Here is a 20,586-nt window from a genome sequence, read left to right as displayed (position 1 = left end):
TGTCAAATCTTCACCAAGGTGTACTATGCTGTTCGTACGTCTCACTCTACATGAGAGACTGGCCCCTTAACCCTAAACCACCACCAACACCTCACCTTGACCTATTAGATGGCACTCCTCTAGAGATATAAATAGTTGCACACTGTGAGGGCCTCCCTAGAGGCTTTCTGTCTCTCACACACATATGTTATAGTGTGGTAATTCTCAAATTTCCCTAAACATGCCCTTTATCAATGCATTACTAATAAATTTTGATGAGTCTAGGGTCAGAAGAATGTGCTGGCAGTCAGAGGACTCCCATTTGGCTCTGTCAGATCAGGGCTGAAGAATCTGACTCATTGACTCTTGGATATTGGGTTGTTTCATCTTTGGTTTAGCTAATATTTGTATCAGATTTGCTATTGAGGCAGGCAATAGTTGGTTTGCTGTTAATTATGCAATGCTTCTTTATTGAATCCTTTTATCTCATATGATGGAAGAATGTCTGTTTCTTTTTTGTTTCTTGTTCTTATAGGGTAATCGGGGGTGGGGGAGTTTAGCTACGACTCCATCTTGGGTTTGCCATCTATGTCCCCAAGGAGAGGAGAGATCTGCTGAAGAAATCAGGCAGATCACATGCTGGGTGGTGGAAATTTTGTGTGTTTGGGTGTGTGTGTGTGTGTGGGGGGGGGGGGGGTATTATGTAATCTTCATTCATCATTGTGCACATATGTAACTGAGTCAGTTTGTCAATTATTCTGACAACGACCTGAGCGCTTTATTAGTTATTATATATTTTTTAATGAAGACCCTATTTTGTTGGTTCGGATTCCAACAGGAAGCAACTAAATCACAGTGGACATTACGTCTTCATAACCTGTTACAATCTGAATTTATGACTGCAAAAAAATAAGAGTCAGTTAGATTTCAACAGACGTTTATGAGCAGACGGAGGAGCTAGTGCTCTCCACGTTCTACAACTGCTCATGCTCGCCTTCTTCAACCAGAGGATATACAAGCGGACGGGATAAGAACCTCAGAAATAGTTCGCATTATCATTTTCTTTATTCTTTTTCTGCATCTGGATCAATCACTCTAATGATAAATTACGCTCAAGTTACAGGGACAAAGAGTAAAATAAATGCCTCTTACTTTATCTACGACAGAGAGTTGGGGAGGGAGAGAGATGGGTGTTTTCGGTGTATTAGTGTGAGTTGAGCTGTAATTAATGTGGCATTTGGAAATTTAATAAAAATATTCTGGAAAAAAAAACCAAACCCCAAACTAGTGTACCCTAGAGGTTTGTTTGACTTTATTCGTTAACAAGTTTAAACATAAAAATACATTTGCCACGTTACATTAAAACAAATGGTGTTCAGAAAATGTTGAAACATAAGAGTAGGAATATTTTCCCCGAATATACTAAGATTTTACTCAGCTTTTTGGCAGTGGGATAGTTTTTTCTAATGTGATGCACCTAAGGCAGGTCAGCGGTACCTTCTTATTAGAAAGCTTTCAGGCAAGATAGGGGAAGAGGGATCTGGGGGTTGGAGAAGAGAAGGTTGGTCCAGAGAAGGGAAACCAAAAAGGTGGATGGTCTTCATCGAATGACTTATGAGGAGAGATTGAAGAATCTAAATATGTACACCCTGGAGGAAAGGAGGAGCAGAGGTGATATGATACAGACTTTCAGATACTTGAATGGTTTTAATGATCCAAAGACAATGACAAACCTTTTCTGTTGGAAATAAATCAGCAGAACCAGGGGTCACGATTTGAAGCTCCAGGGAGGAAGACTCAGAACCAATGTCAGGAAGTATTTCTTCATGGAGAGGGTGGTGGATGCCTGGAACGCCCTTCCGGAGGAAGTGGTGAAGATCAAAACTGTGAAGAACTTCAAAGGGGCGAGGGATAAACACTGTGGATCCATAAAGTCTAGAGGATGTGAATGAAGAGAGGGTGGCTTGCAGGAATGATGGCTACCACCTGGAGATATTACCCTTATTCAATAAACATACACATGTATAATGTGACTCCAACATTGCTCTATGCTTCAAAGGCAAGAGGAAATGTGGAAAAAAGGATTTGCATTCGCAAAAAAGCAGGGAGTAGCTTGCTTGTTACGGAGGTTACTACCCCAAACCAAATATGCCTGATACTTCACTTTCAATGCATATCCAGCATAGCTCTCTGCTTCAATGGCAGGGGGAATGAAGAAAAGATGATTTATATTCAGACAACAACCAACAAGGACTGAATTACATAGTCTGGGTAAACAAATAAGCATGGGTGTAGCTTGCTTGTTACGGCAGTTACTACCCTGAAACAATTAGGCCTGATACTTCACTTGAAATACATATGCAATGCAGTTCACTGCTTCAACGGCAGGGGGGAATGAAGGAAAGTGGATTAATATTTAGACAACCAACAAGGACTGAATTGCACAGGCTGGGTAAACAAATAAGCGTGGGAGTAGCTTGCTTATTGCAGCAGTTACTACCCCTAACCAATTAAGCTAGATACTTCACTTAGATGCAGTTCCAGCACTGCTCTCTACATTAATGGCGGGGGTGGAAGGGAAATAGAACCAAAAGGTTACTAAGGGCCAAGAGTAACAGATAAGTATGAGAAAAAAAAAACAAGTGTGAAAGCTTGCTGGGCAGACTGGATGGGCCGTTTCTTCTTCTTCTGCCTTCATTTCTATGTTTCTTTGTTTCTATGGATTACGTACAGGAACCCTTATAGCCAAGATGGTAGAGAACCATAAAACTGGGCTTGGATAAGGAGTGATATGTCACAAGCAGGTCGAGCTTCTCTGGCTGGCAGATGGGAGAGATTCTTAGCAGTGTGGACAGGAATAACAGGGCCAATTTGTCTTTCTCTATGTTATGGTTTTGAGGTGTTTGAGTGGATTCTTGGGTACTGTGGTAGATGACGATGCCCACGGGGTGAAGCCACGCGGGGAGCCACAGTACTGGGCTAGACTCAGGATGCACAAACACTGAATTGTCTTTTATTACACAGCAGAAGTTGGCCACCAGAGGGGGCAGTAGTGATCAGATCCTGGGACCCTCGACAGAAGGGACCCGTTCCCCAAGGTGGTAAAGGGAGATTCCAATGTAGGGCTTCTCAGCACGGCAAAGCTGTAGATGAGACAGACTGAGATTAGATAAATACTCACTAGATGGTAGCTGTAATGTAGTTGGTTTCCACCAGGAAGAAGTCGATGGTTCCAGGCACCAAGGCAGGGAGAGAAGGCCCTCAAGGAGCGAGTACCTGATCCCAGTAAGGCACCTGTAAGAGAAGAAAGGGCCCCTGAGTAGCGGGTATCCAGGTTAGCAGTTACCCCGAAGGGCAGAGAGGAGGCTTCCAGCGGCAGCACGGAAGCGGCAGAGTTGCATAGACCGGACGAGTCCAATCCTTGCTAACTCAACCAGCTAGCAAACAAGCGAAGGCTAAATACCCGGATCTTGTGACGTCACTCGAGGGGGACGCCCCCGAGTTTCGCGCCATAGCTGGAATAAAGACGTGGGTGGCGCGCGCGCACCCTAGGGAGGCCCTTGGGAGGAACATGGCGGGAGGCAACGCCATAGCCGTTCCGGGGACCCCGGGGTGTACGGCTTGCAGACACGGTGGTGGCCATTTTCCCAAGGCTGGTGGAGAGAACGGAGAAAAAGGTGAGGCATAAGGGTCGAAGCTGTCTGAGACGGACACTCTACCAGCATCTACTATGTTACTATCTAAGGGCCTAAGATTCACTATAGACATTTTCATGTCGGTTGGTAAAGATTTAGATGAATCAGGCTCTAAATCTTGCTTTTGGCAGCCGAGGAAGCTTGACACATGCAGGGGGTGTAGAAAGCAGCCAGGCTGCCAGTCAGGTTACCCTTAAAGCTTATCTGTATTACTGTCTTCCCAAGGTACCATGAGGTACTAAGAACCTGTCTGACTGGCTGCCAGGCAGATATTTGCATGAAAGCTTTAATTAAGCTTGTGAAAACAAACATTCTTAGGCCGGGGCTCAAGGATCTTATCAGAAAATCTGGATTTGTTTGCTCAGGAATGGAGAGCAGGCCAGAGGGCTGTCTGCAACTGACTGTTTATAAAAAGGGAGAGCGTATTGTGGGCTGTGGAGAAGACTCCAAACCCAAGACTGAGACTGGAAGCCGCCCTTCCTCAGGTAAGCGCAGCCCGGCCCTACAGGCCCTACAGGCCGGGGATTCCACTCTCCTCCTCCAGAGCCCACCTCAGACTCCACTGCTTCACAAGAACTCTCTTTTTCCCCCTCTGTATTCTGTCTCCAGGTCATCACAGACAGGCTGAGCTAGCCTGCTTTTGTCTTGCTGCATGCATGGAGATTTAATTCTCTTAGGGAAATAAGAAGTCTATATATGCAGTGGGGGTAACACCAGGGCCGGCTCACCGTGTCCTGAAAAGATGGAGTTGGTTGGTCACCCTATTATCAACTCTTGTAATCTTCACTCCCAGCCTGAGGCTAAAACACACAAAGAGCCCGCAGGCCAGCCTGATCTCGGGCCTCACATCTCATCCTTAAAAATTTATTAAAGGCATTGCTCCTGTTACTTGGTATCTCAAGCTCATGCTCCTTTTGTTGGCTTTTTTTCAGGGACTCTTACATGGTCTTCCGTTTCCTTTATGGCCATGGGAATATCTATCACCTTGCCCATTTTCTGTTATTTTGATTTGTTTCGTATGCCCGTCTCTAAGTTTGAAGAGTGCGGGTAACGGGTCTTTTAAATAAATAAACGAGCCCTCCAGTGCTCTCTGTGGCTTTCCCCCCCTTCCTGACATAGCAGGAAAAGCAAGCCTGGGGCATGAGATGCGGAGTGAAACCCGGCCCGTTGTTCCCCTCCGTTGCTCCATCCTTAAACCCGGTCCCGGGTTCTCAGAGACTGCGACCTCCTTTATCCTCCCACCTGTGTGAGTTTGTGTCACGTTCGCACGACATCTCCAGGGTTTGCCTTGCTCACTGGGATACTAAATTAGAATAGGACGTGCACTCGTTTAAAATGAAATTTACTGCTTCCTTATGTGTCATTTGCAGTCTCAGCGACACAAAAAAAATCAGCAAAGTTTGGTTCTGTTGCTGCACTTAATGCTCAGGAAAACACAGAAACGAAATAAAAAAACCTGAAAAATTGTAAAAGAAAAAACAAATCAAAAAGTTATTCCCACACACACACCCATAGATTAGAATTTAACATGAGATTAGTGTTTAACACTTCAAAGGATCAACTTTCTATCAGTAACCAAGTGTGCGAGAACCAATACTGGAATCTTTAAATCATGAGAGTAAAAAAACTGGAAGTGAAAAAAGAAAACCCCTCATGGAGGTTAGGGAGGGCGTTGCATTAAGGGGACCTGCATTGTCACAGGTTATGTTTCCTGGGCACATCTGGTTCTGCTGGGCCGGAATTTCCGGGGGGATCCTTTTATCACACGCACCAGCCCAGCCTCAGCAATGGATGAGATTCTGAATTAGGAAAATGTTTTTCTTCCATTTCTCTCCCTCCCTCCCAGTGAGGAGAGCAGAGGAAGTGATGGTTCTGGGAGGGAGAGGAGCCATCGCACATTCCCTCCAGCTGCTTCTAGAGCGGTACCGGGAATCTCTTGGTCTTTGTTAGAGACTCCGGGTCCTGAAAACGCTGGAGATGTGAGGGATGTGCTGGTCCTACCTGATGATTTTCCCGGTCACTACTGAGCCGATGTTCTAAAGATCCGGGGGCATAACTGAAGGAGTCGGGCACTTGGATCTCCCTAAATGCCAACCTCCCTCTGCTGAGCTCCTAAATGTAAGCGTCTGTTTGCACACGGCAACTAAAGAGTGGGAGCGGTCAGGTTGGGGAATTCCTAAATTTCGGTGAATGAACAGAGATTTAAATTTGAATTTTCAGCCCAAAATGTTGGTGCCCAAGCTTGGCTGAAATCTTATCCAAATTGAGATGCCTGAAACTGAGAGTCCCAGAGCAAGCACTCAGCTTTCTGTGAATATCGGCCTCCTATGTACCTCACTATGAATAATTTCTATAACGCTACTACACACACTCAGCAGCCCAGAACGGGGTTTGAAATCCTGGGCCAGTTCCCTGTCACTAATCCTCTGCTTTCTTCCATCAGATAGTGAACCATGCGGGGACTCTGCACCTTTCTGGTCCTCGCCGCAGTCCTTGGCAGCAGTGCTGGAGGTGAGTTTCCATCCCCTCTCCATGCAAAGTATGCAGGAACTTAGTCTTTACTGAATTTATTGTTTGGGTGTTTTTGATTTGTGTTTTGTGATTTATGTAACTTGTTTTATGTACGCTATTTATTTGTAATTTCATTGTGAATTTTTGCATTTTATTTTGGTTGTAATCTGCCTTGAAATCAACCTGCAGAATCAAGGCCTAGATTTTATGCCTCCCACCCACCCACATGTGTAAAATGGTAAATGAGCTTAAATCTCCATTTCTAGGGAACCAGTGTGAGCCTGATGACCTTGCCTGTAAGAAACTGGCCATCCTTGACCTCGTGGCCAACTGGAATGGCTTAGCCTGCGAGGGGAACCTTGCTGAATTCAACCCCCGTGAGACCATAAACCTTCTCCGCAGCTGCAAGGAGATCAAAGCCCAGGACAGCAATGCTAAAGGTAAGCGCAATTTCACTCTGGTCTGGAGTAGACGTATCGTACCATACAACCATACCCCACCATAATACCGTACCCTGACACCGTACCCTTATTACATCATACCCCACAATATCATATCCCAACACTGTACCCTACCGTAGAACCAACACTGCAATTGTATTGCATTGCACTGTACCCAACAAAATCATACACAACAGTACAGCATCATGTGTACTACAACACCACATCACAATCCCATACTCTACAACTATACCATACTATACTTCACATTATACCACATCATATTCAATAACCATATCCCAGAACACTGTACCTCACAACCCCTTCCTACCTCCCACCTCAAGTGTGCATACCCTGACACCCCTTCTCATCTCCCCCTGCTCCCACCCCAGTGTACACCCATCCTGACACCCCTTTTCACTCCAAGTACCCAACACTCCTTCCCACCTCCCATGCCACCCACAGTAACCCCTAAATGTCTTCCCATCTCCTACCCCAAGCACGCATATCCTAGGACCTCTTTTCATCCACCAATTGCCCCCCCCCCATCCCCAAAACCAACACCCCTTCCTACCCCAGGTACACACAAACTGAGCTCACTATGTACAATATCACCTTTCTGAAAGGACTACCGAGGTTGAAACGTTGTCATGGCCTATTTAGTGACTGACCCTGAACAATGATGTATTTCTGTGGAGGGTGGTGGTGAGGGGGGGGGGGCAGTTTTTTCTCCTCATTTTGAACAATCTGCAGCCCAGATGACATGCCCTGTCTACACGTCTGTCCCCAACTGGGCTGGAAGGAAGAACTTCCGAGATTTACCCTAGGTGGCCTCTCCTTTGGACAGGGGTTGAGGAAGGGGTGTCACTGCACCATTGGCAGCTGGCTTCCCTCCCTCCCTCCCTGGAATCGTGTGCATCGCCTCCGCTCTGCAGAGCGCAAATTCAAATAGGAGTTGGGAAACGTATCTACAGTTCTGAAACTGTTCTTCGAGTTAATCACGGACAGAAAGCAGAAGACATCGGAAATCCTTCTTCTTAGCTCTGTAAAGTACTTATCAGATATATTTCAGCTGTTATCAGGTATATTCCACAGATGCACTATGTAATAATTTTACATTTGTTACTTAAAACGAATCGCTCCCTATCCCTGGTTAAGTTGCGGTCTTCAGTTGCTCTAACTGGAAGTGGTTAATTACATTGTAACACCCATGGAGAAGGTCAGGAAGGAGCAAGGGGAGAGGAGTTGAGATACCGCCCTCGCTCTGTTTGCACAAAGGGAGGTTTGTGCATCCCTCTTCCTCCCCTCTGTCGCACGCCAGGAACAGTGCAGCAAAGTTTTTTATTTCTCCTGCAATCGCTGACTGCAGCTACAGTGCATCATCTCTCGATCCACCTCTCAGAAATGAACGGTTGCTTGCAGCAGAGAGAATGAAGGATCGAAAGAATAATTCTACTTCTGAGGCAAAGAAAGATCTTAGCACAAAACTGGGGGCTACAGAGAGCTGGGGAGGAAGGCCTGTAGGGCTCCAGTATAGGAGGATGGGGAGAGCCAAGCCCAAGAGGATACAGGAGAAACTCGCCTGGTATTACGGATAGGGGTAGGAGGGGAGCAGAGCATGGAGGTTACAGGGGGACTCATCTAGTGTTTCAGTGTTGGGGAGGAAGGGGCACTTGGGAATTCACTTTTATAATAGAGGGGGGAATGGGTGTAGAGAATAGGAGGTTACAGGAATACACGAGAACATGAGATTTGCCATCCTGGGTCAGACCAAAGGTCCTTCAAGCCCTGCATCCTGTCTCCAGCTATGGCCAATCAGGGTCAGTAGGAGGTACCAGGCAGATCCCAGAGTGGAGATCCATTTTTTCATAGCCACTGCCGGGGATAAGCGGTGTCTTTCTCAAGTCTCCCTGGCTAAGAATTATTTATGGACTTTTCCTCCAGAAACTGTACAAATCCCTTTTTAAACCCACCTATGTCAGATGCCTTAATCACTTCCTCTGGCAACAAATTCCATTGTTTGATTGTGGGCTGAGCGAAAAAAAAAATGCTTTCTCTGATTTTATTTTTAATTCTGTTAGTTTCATGGAGTGCCCCTTAGTTTTAGCACAATTTGAAAGGGTAAATAACTGTTCCCTGTTTATCTCTGCCATCTCACTCATGATTTTGTAGACCTCTATCAGTTCCCTGTACTCCAAGCTGAAGAGCCCTAACCTGTTTATCCGCTGTTCATAAGAGAGCCGTTCCATCCCCTTTTATCATTTTTGTCAGCCTCCTCTTTAGCTTTTCTAGTTCTGCTCTGTCCTTTTGAGATGGGGGCCACAATACTCAAGGTGCAATCACACCCTGGATCAATACAGAGGCGTTATAAAATTCTCTCCGTTCCTTTCCGACTATTCCCTCACATCCTGGCTGCTTTCTTGACCGTTGCTGCACTCTGAGGTGAGGATCTCAATGTATTGTCCACAGTGGCTCCAGGATCCTTTTCCTGGGTGGTGGCTCCTAACACAGAGCCCAGCATCGTGTCCCTGTGGTCGGGATTCATTTCCCTGTGTGCACCCCCTGACATTTCAGTCCCCCTGTCTGGCCAGGTCTCTCTGTAGTTCCTCACAGTCCACTTGTGTTTTAACAGTTTGGAATAAGTTTGGGTCGTCTGCAAATTTAATCACCTTGCTTGCTGCTCCCTTTTCCAGATCATTTGTGTAACTTTTAATTGGCATCGGTCCCAGTACAGCTTCCTGAGGCCCCCCACTATTGTTTCCATTGGGAAAACCTTTTAGACCTACTCTGGGTTTTCTGCCTCTTGACCAGAAATTGATCCACACTATGACATTCCCCTCCTATCCTGTAACTTTTTAATTTCCTAAGGAGGTTCTCATGAGGTTCAGGGGGGCTCCTGTATCGTTACAGTATAACGAAGAAGGGGGAGGGGGCACTCAGTAACCCTGGAAGCAATCGGGCGGCGATGGATTGGGAGGATGGGATATCCAGGGCATTCACTGCAGTTCCTCCCCCCACCTCCACCCCCTTCCCAGCTTGTCACTGGAGCAAGTTGTACCCCTCGAAGCCGCTAGCATTTTTTGCACCCCGAGAATCCATGTAATACGCCAGAGGCACCCAGGCAAAAGCTCCTGATACAACTTCTGCATAATCCAGGAGCTCCTGGGAGGAGGGAGTTACGAAGCTGCTTTTCTGACTCTTTCTCCTCACGCTCCCGGCCATGGATTTTCCTTTCCATGGGGCTCGGGCAGCATTGCGCTGTCAGTCATCCCAGCTTGCTCGGGTCTTGGCTGGCTACAGGTTACCCAGCTTCAGATCTTGAAGCGCAGCCCGACAGCTTCAGGGCTGCAGCTTTTTTATTTATTTATTTATTTATTTATTTCTAAGTCAAACCTTCCCCCTCCGTCCTACTCTCTTGTTTTTTTCTTTCTTGGTTCCTTCAGGTCCTGAGGTGGACTTCCCCGTAGGATAACCACTGGGCCCGATGGCGTGCTGGCTCCTGTGATACCAGATGAGATTTTTTATCACTTCAGACCAGAAACAAAATAATAACGTCTTGAAGTTTTGCCTGAACAACACATTTTGTCAGAACGGAGTCAGATTTGTAGTCATGTAGCCAAGCTGGAGCGATCGCAGGAATTTCAGTTCTCCATCCAGGAACAAGAGCAGGCAACACACTGACGATCATTTCCCATCCCTATAAACAGAGATAAGAAATATCCAATCCACTGGGCAAAATAAAATAAAATAAAATAAATGGGACTGGCTAACACTTTCACTCATTTTACAACAAACACGGGACATTTGCATATTTCTTTTCACTTTTATCGAAAGGTAAAATACTTTTGCTTCAAGAGTGAATTTTGCCCGCTTCTTTTTCCTGTTGACGAATGTTCGCAACACCTGCAGGACGTCCTTTGCTGTCTTTTTTACAGAAAGTTTAGCAAAGCTTCCATCCACACTTAGGAAGCACCTGAGAGCTCCTTATTTCACGTTGCCTGGCGGGCTGGTTTGGGAGGGGGTCTGGCTCTCCACTGGCTTGCTTGGGACTCTTGCTTGCTCTTTCTCCCGCCCTCTACCCTTAGGACGTCACCTTCTTCCCTGCTGATTTGGGAAAAATGCAACAGATGAGAAAACCTCCCATGCAAATCTGGTGCACCTCACACCGCCTGTGACTTTAGGAGGGAACATGTAGTGAAGGCACCTCGGGGGTGGATGGCATGGGAGCTCGTTTCTCACGCCCGGATCTTACAGGTTCCTTTTCCTTCAACACAAAAAAGGGGGTCGAAGTAGCACAAACTTGAAGTTGGTGAGAGGTAGCGCCAGTCATCAGGGTTTCAAGCCTTGAAGACCTCTAGTAGGGCAAATGTATCCAGTAGTGTCCCTGAAATCTGATGGCCTAGTTACACTCTCGTGGTATCGCTCGAATGATCATGGCCGCCCTTGTTTCTGCAATTACCTTGTCACTTCCTGCTCTCCTTGTAGTTCCTAACCGCTCTCTATTACAAATATCTGTAGATGCAATCATAAGAAAACTGAAATAAATTCTTTCAAACTGCATTTGTGTCTGTGATGCGTTTATTTCCCCATTGGCTGGAGATAACCAGAGGCAGCTTGCAGACAGAGCTCCCCCCTAGCGACAAAAATAAATGGAAAATAAAAAGCCCTGCAGGGCTGCGTGGCCTCTAGAGAAAAGCCTTGAAATCACTCTCAAGCCCATTGCAGGCCGTTCGACCTCCTGTGTTTGCTGCAAGTTTGGTCTTCACAAGGGCTCTCTTTAATTATAGTGGGGGACTGGGATCGGATGAATTTGGGGAGGCCTGGCTGGGTAGGCCCAGGCCCTGGGATCAGTTTTAGCAGGCTGGTTGGCTGAGTCGAGAGCTAAGGCAAATCTGATTTTGGTTTTTCTTTTTTTAGCAACCAATATGAAAATACCTGAAAATTTGGGAGTATTTTCGTAGGAGGCCATTTTCAGTTTGTTTTCAGAAAGAACCAAAAATGGCCTCATTCGTTGCTTTTGAGGCATTCATTAAAAATGAATACACATCCCTATTATATAACTAATTACCGATCAGTCTGCAGCCAGTCCCCCATTCTGTAGCAGGTTTCCCATCCTAATTATTATTTTGAGCCTTATTGGCTGTATCCATGGTAAACACAGCATAGCCCATGTAACAGGACCTTTGTGAGGTTCGCTGGCTTCTGGCTTATACATGGTTCACCATAACTAGAGTAACCATCCCAAGGGCATAAGCTAAGCCTGTCCTGGTTTTATCCTTCAGTGCATGAAGGGAGTTGCAGTCCTGTTTTCTTATAGAACTCAGCTGGGAAACCATTCTATATTTTTCTGTGTCTTATAGATGGGATATACTCCCTTGCCACTGAAGATGGCATGGTCTACCAGACTTTCTGTGATATGACCACCAATGGAGGCGGCTGGACCTTGGTGGCTAGTGTCCATGAGAATAACATGTATGGGAAGTGCACGCTGGGGGATCGCTGGTCCAGCCAACAGGGGAGCAATCCTCTCTGGCCTGAAGGAGATGGCAACTGGGCCAATTACAATACCTTTGGGACAGCAATAGGAGCGACCAGCGATGACTACAAGGTGGGGGCTCTCCTTAAACAAGACTAAGGTCTTACTTTCTGAATCAACTGAGATCCAAATGGATTAAATTTATACTAAATTTCCTTCAGACACTACCATCGTCTCTTCTTTACAGAATCCGGGCTATTTTGATATCAAGGCTAAGGACCTCTCAGTGTGGCATGTACCCAACAATACTCCATGGAAGGAATGGAAGAACACGGCCATCCTGAGGTACCGCACTGAGACCGGCTTCCTGTCGACTGAAGGAGGAAATCTTCAAGGGCTTTATCAGGTAATGGGGGGTGCTCTCTCTAGGTCAGCAATATTTGGGACATCTCGCGCTGTACAGTACACTCTACAAAGCATGACCAATGAAAATAAACCATTAGCGATCACATATAGCATACATAGAAAACATGATGTGATCAGGCTTAGGAGAGCACTCGAGCATAGGCACAGGAGAAGAGGCAAGTGCTGGAAGAGCGAAAGAGTTGATGAGATGGAGAAGATGCCATTAGGTCACTTCCAGACAGAGGACACAACAGCAACAGAGAAGATCTGCCTCAGGCTAGCCTATGAAACACAATCAAAATCAGGTGCTTGATATTTGGGAATGTCGAACAAGCCATGAAACGAGAACGGCGGCAGAGACTCTGGGATCATGGGCTGAGCTGCAGAGCATGAAAGATTTCAAAGAGGTTTTATAGAGATCTGGGATCAGTACATCCAATCACTTTCCCCTAGAGCAGTGATGGCGAACTCCAGTCCTCGAGTGCCACAAACAGGCCAGGTTTTCAGGATATCCGCAATGAATATGCATGAAAAAGATTTGCATGCACCGCCTCCATTATATGCAAATCTATCTTGTGCATATTCATTGCAGATATCCTGAAAACCTGGCCTGTTTATGGCACTCGAGGACTGGAGTTCACCATCACTGCCCTAGAGTGAGAAGAACTGTGCTTAATTCCCCGCAATGCCTTTTTTTGTTTCTGTAAATTACTCCTTTTCTGATGTTATGACTTGCTTTCACTTTGTTTGCGATCCTTGGGATCACTGAATAGTCCCTACTATTGGTTGGTTCTTTATCCTAAGGTAGGGGTAAGGGGGAGGAAGGGAGCAGGGTGGGGTTTTACCAGGTTTACTATTGCATGTGTTGCCAGTCTCCCATTGGGGTATTTAGCCTCAACCAGGGGCGCTACGGGTTCGAGCCAAGTCCGGATGGGGAGAAAGAATTTCTTTCGGGGTCCCTGGCATGATCAGTTACCGAGGTCTCAAAAGGGTCACACTCTAACTGGATGCTCCCCACTAAGTATAGGAGAGTCCAATATAGGAGCAGAGAAGTCAAAAGTATCAGAGCAGGTAAAATAAAAAGTCATATCACTGTCCATCCATTCCCTCGTGCATGGGAAAATGAATACACAAAGTCCTGAATGGGGTTCAAAATGAATTCTTTACAAGAATTACAGATATTTTGTTCAGCTTAGGTGCAACTTCATCCATAGAGAAAATATCCTCTCGTTGGAAGATTGGATAATTGGAATGGAGTTCCAACATATAACTGGCAACCAGGTAGAAAAATATCTCCAAACCTGTAGAAACACAATTCCCAAATTCAGAACCATCGTAAGAATCCCAACCTGGGTCAAAAACACTTAACTCATAATCCAAATTCTTTAGAAGTCTTCTCTTCATTTACTACAAAACTGTCTTTAACCCTCACTAAGGTCCAATAGCTTGGACAAAACCAAAGACCTTTGATACAATTCTTTGGGATGCCCTTCTCTCTAGACCGTTCAGAATCTAAAAGATCTCAAAATTAGCAACACTTACTCCTTAGCTCCAGACAAGTCACAGGACCCTCCAAACTCTCCTTCTCTCTCCAAATGCACTTTCTTGAGATCCTGGTAGAATTTGAGCTTTTTCTTCCTTCTTCTCAGCCACCTAACCCTCGGAAGATTGAGCATGCTCCAAGGGATTATGTACCCCCTCAAATGTTTTCCCCCTAAAAAGGCAGGGGGGCATGGGAGTAATTTTGGTGACTGGCATATCCCCTTCACACGTTTACAGAGATACTGAGGATTATTTGGAAAGGGATGGGGAATAAAAACCCAGTAGACGTACCCTGTTATTACTGTTAATGCTCTGGTATGCTAAAGTGTCACGGTATGCCAGACACTTGTTCTTATTATCATGTCTAAATAAACCATGGAAACATTAAAAGATTTCAGAGGAGGTCCACGGAGGACTTTGAAAACCATCTCTCAACCTGCCTCGGAAAGTGAAAGGGCGCCTTGGAGACCTCTACGGACCGGAGGCCCATGGCTGCTACCTGTCAGTGTCGTGTTTCACTTAACCTACCTCCACTTCCTTCCCTGCAGAAATATCCGGTCATTTACAACACCGGGGCCTGCCAGACTAACAATGGACCTGCAGTACCCATCGTCTACGACTTTGGCAATGCCCAGAAAACTACCAACTACTATTCTCCTAATGGCCGAGGTACCTTCCAAATGCCCAGGTCTATTTTGGGTCAATATTCAAACAGTTTAGGCACTTAGCTGTGGGAGTTAGGCACCTAGATCAGCCCCTCTGAAAACTGACTAGGGCTGAGAATCTGAATTCCGGGCTCTGTTTTTTCACTAGGAGCCTAAATTTAAGAGTCTCAAAACAGGGTGGTTATGCAGGCAGAGTTAGGGAGGGGATAAAAAGATAAGGAGCTTAGCATTAATTTTCAGCCTTAGGCTCCTAACATACAGGTGAATTTTCAAAGTAGTTATGCATGTAACGCGTAGGCAGGACTGGGATTATTTGATCATTTTATGACAGCAGCATTTTGCTAGAACTAAGCAGGGCTGTCAACCTGAAACCCCAGCTCAACTCTGGGGCTGAGCCAGGCCTGGTTTTGCTCCAGTGCATCGCTGGACTTGTGGTTTGCTGCCTTTCCTACAGATATTGGAGCTACAAGTCCAGAGTTGGAAAGGAATGCAGAGACTGCTGAAATAAATTAAATATAAATTTAAAAAATCAAAGCCATATTTTTGTACATTTTCTAGCCAGTAAGCATAAAATACCACTGTAGTAATCTTCAAAAGCCATCTACCCATACTAAGGGAATGTAATGTGTCTAAAGTATATAGACAATTGAATGACAGATATTCGAGCAATTTTCAAAAGCTTACTTACATCGATAAAGTGTATTTATATGCGTAAAACCCAGTTTTAAGCATGTAAATGCTTTTGAAAATCAGGCCCATAGGGACCAAATTACAGGTGTGAATTTAGAAACCTAAGTTTTAACTGCCAAATTTGATTGAACATCCACCTAAATTTAGGTAGCTAAAATTTAAGTATGGAGCACATTTTGAAAATTGACTCCCTCCCCTTGGGTCTCCCCCCACCCTCTGACTTACCATTTCTCTGAGCCTCCTGGAGGCCTAGGTCTTACACAGTTAAATGTTGGGCTGAAGGATAAGGACCATCACTCCTTCCAGGGTCCACTACATGTGCAGTTTGGTCAGCCAGTAGGGTAGGGGGTTAACTCTCAGCAATGTCTTGGTCTTCTTATCCAGCCCTAGAGGTGCGCGCTCTGACATGACTTATAAAGAAGGGCCCAGCAGCCTGAGCTGACCCAATGTGAAGGGCTGCTCGGGCCCCACACAATTCTCATTGTCAGTGAGTGCCAGTGACTTCATATGCTCAAAACCGCACATAATGGGGGTGTGTGGGTGAAATAAAACCTTTCCTGGCTGTGACTATCCTCTTTCCCCCACTCCCTACCCTAGTGTAGAAGGAGATTGCGTGTGTGTGTGTGTGTGTACGTGTGTGTGCTTTTGTGTTGGGAGGAGGGGTTACAAGTGGCCAGCAGAGGCCTGAATAGGCCCCTGCATCCTTAAGTTAACCCTTGCCTTTCCTGCCTGTTACCAGGAGAGTTCGTTGCAGGCTATGTGCACTTCCGGGTGTTTAACAATGAGAAGGCTGCCCTTGCCTTTTGCCCTGGTGTGAAGGTCACCGGCTGTAATACGGAGCACGTGAGTATTCAGTGTTACTGTGTCTCTCTGTGTGGGTGCGCTTGCATGCGCATAGACCATATGCATCTATAAATATATTACTATGTACGACCATATGTGTTTGTGAAGAGCGAAAGGCTTCCCAAACCTCTCCTGCGGACTCCACAGCCAGTCTTGGGTTTCAGGATATCCACAATGAATATGCAGGAGATACATTTGCATGCATTGAAAAGCCAGAATATGCAAATTTATTCCATGCATATTCTTTATGAATATCTTGAAAACCCGACTGGCTGTGGGGGTCCCCAGGAAAGGTCTGGGAAGTCTCAAATCTATCCGGCTTCTTTCCCTTTAAAAAAATACCCAAAAGTGCACAGCCTAGACTATCAGCCAGGCCCCTCTGCAAGGAATCCACAGTCAGAGCAGGTTTTCCAACTGAGAGCCCCAGGACTGAAACTTGGTAACACCTGGACTTAGGGTTCCCAAAGTGCCTCCAGTTTTCGTCCAAATGCAAATTTCCTTCAGCAAAGCAGGACTGCCCCTCCTTGGGGTAAAAGCAGGACTGGTTCAGCCGGTCCTGGAAAAATAATGGCGTCAACTGATAACCCAGCATGCAGCTCCCTCCCACAGCCTCTCCTGCTGAGCTGTGGACTCCCTTCCCCTGGCCGTCGGCGCTAGCCTGCTCGCTGATATCCCTTCCGCTGTTGTTCAGATTTACCCAGATGGTCTGGAGTTTGTTGAGAAGCTGAAGGACCCTCTGTATTAGCGCTTCCCTAATCCCTGTGCACAAGGTTTACCATCGCCCCTTCCTTCCAGTTCTCTAACTCGTTGTCCACTTCCCTGACCAGTTGTGTATCTTTGCCCTTCCCAGCACTGCATCGGAGGGGGAGGGTTCTTCCCCGAGGCCTCGCCCAAGCAGTGTGGAGACTTTGCCAGCTTCGACTGGGATGGCTACGGAATCGGTGCCGGCTGGAGCTCCAGCAAAGCCATCACGGAGGCTGCCGTGATGCTATTCTACCGTTAACCCAGATTCTGGGTGACAGGATCCCTGCAGCCGGCTTCAAATCAGCAGGCGTGGGCTGAGCCAGTCCTGGTTTGCGCCTCCTCCTCCCTCTCTCGTCTGTTGGTCGTGTGGCTCTTCTTAGAGAGACTGGCACGAAGGAAAACCAGGATGGGCTCAGCCTGTCCCCTGGGACCTGGAGCTTGTTGACAGCATTGTCTATTGATAATGGAGGAGACCTCATTCATCAACACTGTCCTGAAATGGGAACTGGAATTATTCAAGAAGTGAAAATTGTCTTCTTTCTCAGCTTTAGACCTCTTTTATAATCTGAATAAATCAGTAGCGGGTGCACAGATTCTTCTTGGTGATTTATTGATCATGTGATCCTGTATGGAGACAGCTAGAGGGTCTCAGAAACCCTAGGTTCCCAAACTGTTCCCCACACAGAAATAAACAGGACCTACCAGCAAAAGAAATTGTGTCAGTATGTTATCCAGATTGGCAGGTCATGGTGCAAGCTTGAGGGACATTTAAAAGAATTTCACACGCCATCTTTGCTTTACTTTTGCTTGGTTGACTTACAGTAGAAGGGCTTCCTTGCACAGCAATCAGAAAAGCTCTGTCTCGTAATGGGACAGCTGCTTTTACTCCCACCACATGCACAGTGTTAAGTGGTAGCGCCATTAGAAGCAGCTTAACTGTGCTGCTTCAATAATACAGTGCTGCTTCAATAAAACATGAGGATACCCCTGGAAGACACAGAGTGGGAGCCTCATGTTTTTTTATTAAGGCTCTCCTTGCGTGTCTCAGCGTTTGTCAGAGAGTGCTGACTTTTTAAAGGTAAAACATATAATGATCCCTAATAGGACTGCATAGAGCAGTGGTTCTCAACCTTTTTTCTGTCGGGACACACCTGACAGATGGTTCTCACATGCGTGACACACTGACCCATGATCGTCACAGGGCTAGATGTAAAAGTACAGTTTGCATCCATGGGAACCCCCCCTGACCCACAATAATGGATGTAAAGCAGAATTATGACTTTCCCCATACAACTCACCCTACAAAAAAAGATATTCTGGTTCTGGTGTCATCTCAGTAACAGCAACTCAAACTCCTTCTACTTCCAGGCTCAATAGCCCTACTTATGAAAAGACAGCAGTTTACCACCAATGCATGTCCTCTTGAGAAAACACAACAAATAAGACTGATAAAACCCTTACATGCTAGTAAAATATCTCATCTCGGTAACAGACACAGAACCGACCTAACATACTCCCAGGATCTGTAGTAATGCACATAAACTAATCTGCACACAGTTACACCTGTATTATGGAACACACTCAAACAGGAGCAACCCTATCTATGAAAAGGCAACACTACAAATATTAAATCAGGCCCTAAAACCAATACACCTCTGATTAGGAAAACAGAACTAGCAAGCAGCTATAGATCCCCACACAGAAATAATTGTAAAACTATACTAATAAGCAGAATAAATGTTTCAAAACAGCTAGGAACAGAATAACATCCAACAATTAAAAACTCATAAAACTATTAAAAATTCTCCAAACACCAATAAAATATTTCAAAAAAAGCAGACAGATCACATAATATTAAATAATTAAAATGACAGTCAATCAAGAAAAATAAACTTAAAAAGCCACCTTTACTTACCCCCTCCAGCAGCTCTTCTACTCCTCTTCCATGTAGGCTGTAGCACACACCAGAAGCAGCAGTAGTGGCTAAGCTCTATACTCATGGTCCTCTTCCTTAGGGCCCATGTCTCTCGCACACACACCATACCAGTCATGCCCCCATGACCAGTTTCTGTCTCTCAAAACACCAATCATCTCCCAAACAGTCTTTGACAAACACACCAGTCACCTTCCTGAACATTTTCTCTCATGCCATACACACACACAGGCTTCCCACTCCCGTGTTCCTCTTACATATATGGGCTTCTCACTCTCATAATCACTTTCTCTTTTTCACACACACTCACCAGTCTCTCACTCCCATGCTTGTTCTCTCCACATGCACAGGCTTCTCATTCCCATAATCACTTTCTTTCTCGCGCTCACATACACACAAACACACACCAGTCACCTGATCTCTCTCATGCATATATACACGCACACACACACACACACACACACACAGGCTTCCAGAATTAGCCGCATAAATGAAGCAGCTAGCTCCGATTATCTGAGTTAGCCGGCTAACTTACCCAGCTAACTCCACTCCTCCCAGAAACGCCTCCCGCATGCCCCTGATTTGTGCAACCAAATTCTAGCTGGATAAATAGTTATCTAGTTAATAGATATGCTGGGTAGTGCAAGTCATACAGAAAATAATATAACAGGGATCCATGGGTACTGCACACACCCTCATCCAGCATAAAAATAAATCTCCTCCCTCTTTAACATTACTATGTCCCTGCTAATGCCATCAAAACAATACATCCCTTTCCAATGATCCCTTTCCAATGATAAATCAAATCTAATTATGAATAGCTTTAAATAAACACAGTTTCACACTTTCTTACCAGATGAAAATCTAGAATTTCTCAGAAATGAAACACAACTCACATTGTTCTAAAATCTCTTCACAATAAACTCTCATTAATAACACAGTTCTAAAAACTTAAATGAAACTATGAGCATCATGATGACTGTGAACATAAGAGTCCGTGTACCAAGCAAGGGTTAAATCACTCAGCCCTGCGCTATCCTGAGGGGGATAGGGAGAAAAACAGCATAGCACCAAAAGATTCCTTTGTCTGTTTACTGAACTGCAGCAATTGAGTCAAATGTCCCCTCGTGGTCGCCAAAAATGTACATATTATCTGACTTTTGATAAAGCGCTTCTCTGCTACAGGACACAAGAATATCACAAGGAATTTAGTCGAAGCAAAGATTAATTTATTATTGTATATCCTTGGAAGACACAGACCGCCAGACTTTCAATATAGGCAGGGCATTACTGTCTCTTCCAGTATCTTGTAAAAGCTGTATTTTATAGGTTCAAATCATACACAGAAAATGCCTGTGACGAGGATCACTTACGCAATATGGGGCGGATTTTAAAAGGCGCGCGAATAGCCTACTTTTGTTTGCGCTCCAGGCGCAAATAAAAGTACGCTGGATTTTAGTAGATACGCGCGGAGGCGCGCGTATCTGCTAAAAACCTGGATCGGCGCGCGCAAGGCTATGGATTTTGTATAGCCGGCGCGCGCCGAGCCGCGCAGCCTACCCCCATTCCCTCCAAGGCCGCTCCGAAATCGGAGCGGCCTTGGAGGGAATCCTCTAACGCCCTCCCCTCACCTTCCCCTCCCTTCCTCTACCTAACCCACCCC

At 45.6% G+C, this 20,586-nt stretch overlaps 1 protein-coding gene across 1 annotated transcript; it reads left to right on the top strand.

Moving 5' to 3' along the window:
• Nucleotides 1–4,037: 4,037 nt before the first annotated feature.
• On the top strand, nt 4,038–17,583 carry ITLN1 (intelectin 1). The gene is made up of 8 exons (XM_029581239.1): nt 4,038–4,159; nt 6,118–6,185; nt 6,452–6,625; nt 11,986–12,233; nt 12,349–12,507; nt 14,597–14,717; nt 16,143–16,246; nt 17,097–17,583. Exons 2-8 carry the CDS (start codon nt 6,128–6,130, stop codon nt 17,247–17,249), a joined length of 1,017 nt encoding a protein of 338 aa, XP_029437099.1. The 5' UTR covers nt 4,038–4,159; nt 6,118–6,127; the 3' UTR covers nt 17,250–17,583.
• The last annotated feature ends 3,003 nt before the right edge of the window (nt 17,584–20,586 follow it).

This window comes from Rhinatrema bivittatum, chromosome 16 (assembly GCF_901001135.1).
Source record: "Rhinatrema bivittatum chromosome 16, aRhiBiv1.1, whole genome shotgun sequence".
In the NCBI taxonomy this organism is placed as follows: Eukaryota; Metazoa; Chordata; class Amphibia; order Gymnophiona; family Rhinatrematidae; genus Rhinatrema; species Rhinatrema bivittatum.
This window is presented reverse-complemented; position numbering and strand designations above follow the sequence as displayed.

Coding starts and splice junctions, on each gene's coding strand:
- ITLN1 (XM_029581239.1), top strand. CDS start 6,128: ATGCGGGGACTCTGCACCTTTCTGGTCCTCGCCGCAGTCCTTGGCAGC. Junction 6,626..11,985: donor CCAGGACAGCAATGCTAAAG/GTAAGCGCAATT, acceptor TGTGTCTTATAG/ATGGGATATACTCCCTTGCC. Junction 12,234..12,348: donor CGACCAGCGATGACTACAAG/GTGGGGGCTCTC, acceptor TCTTCTTTACAG/AATCCGGGCTATTTTGATAT.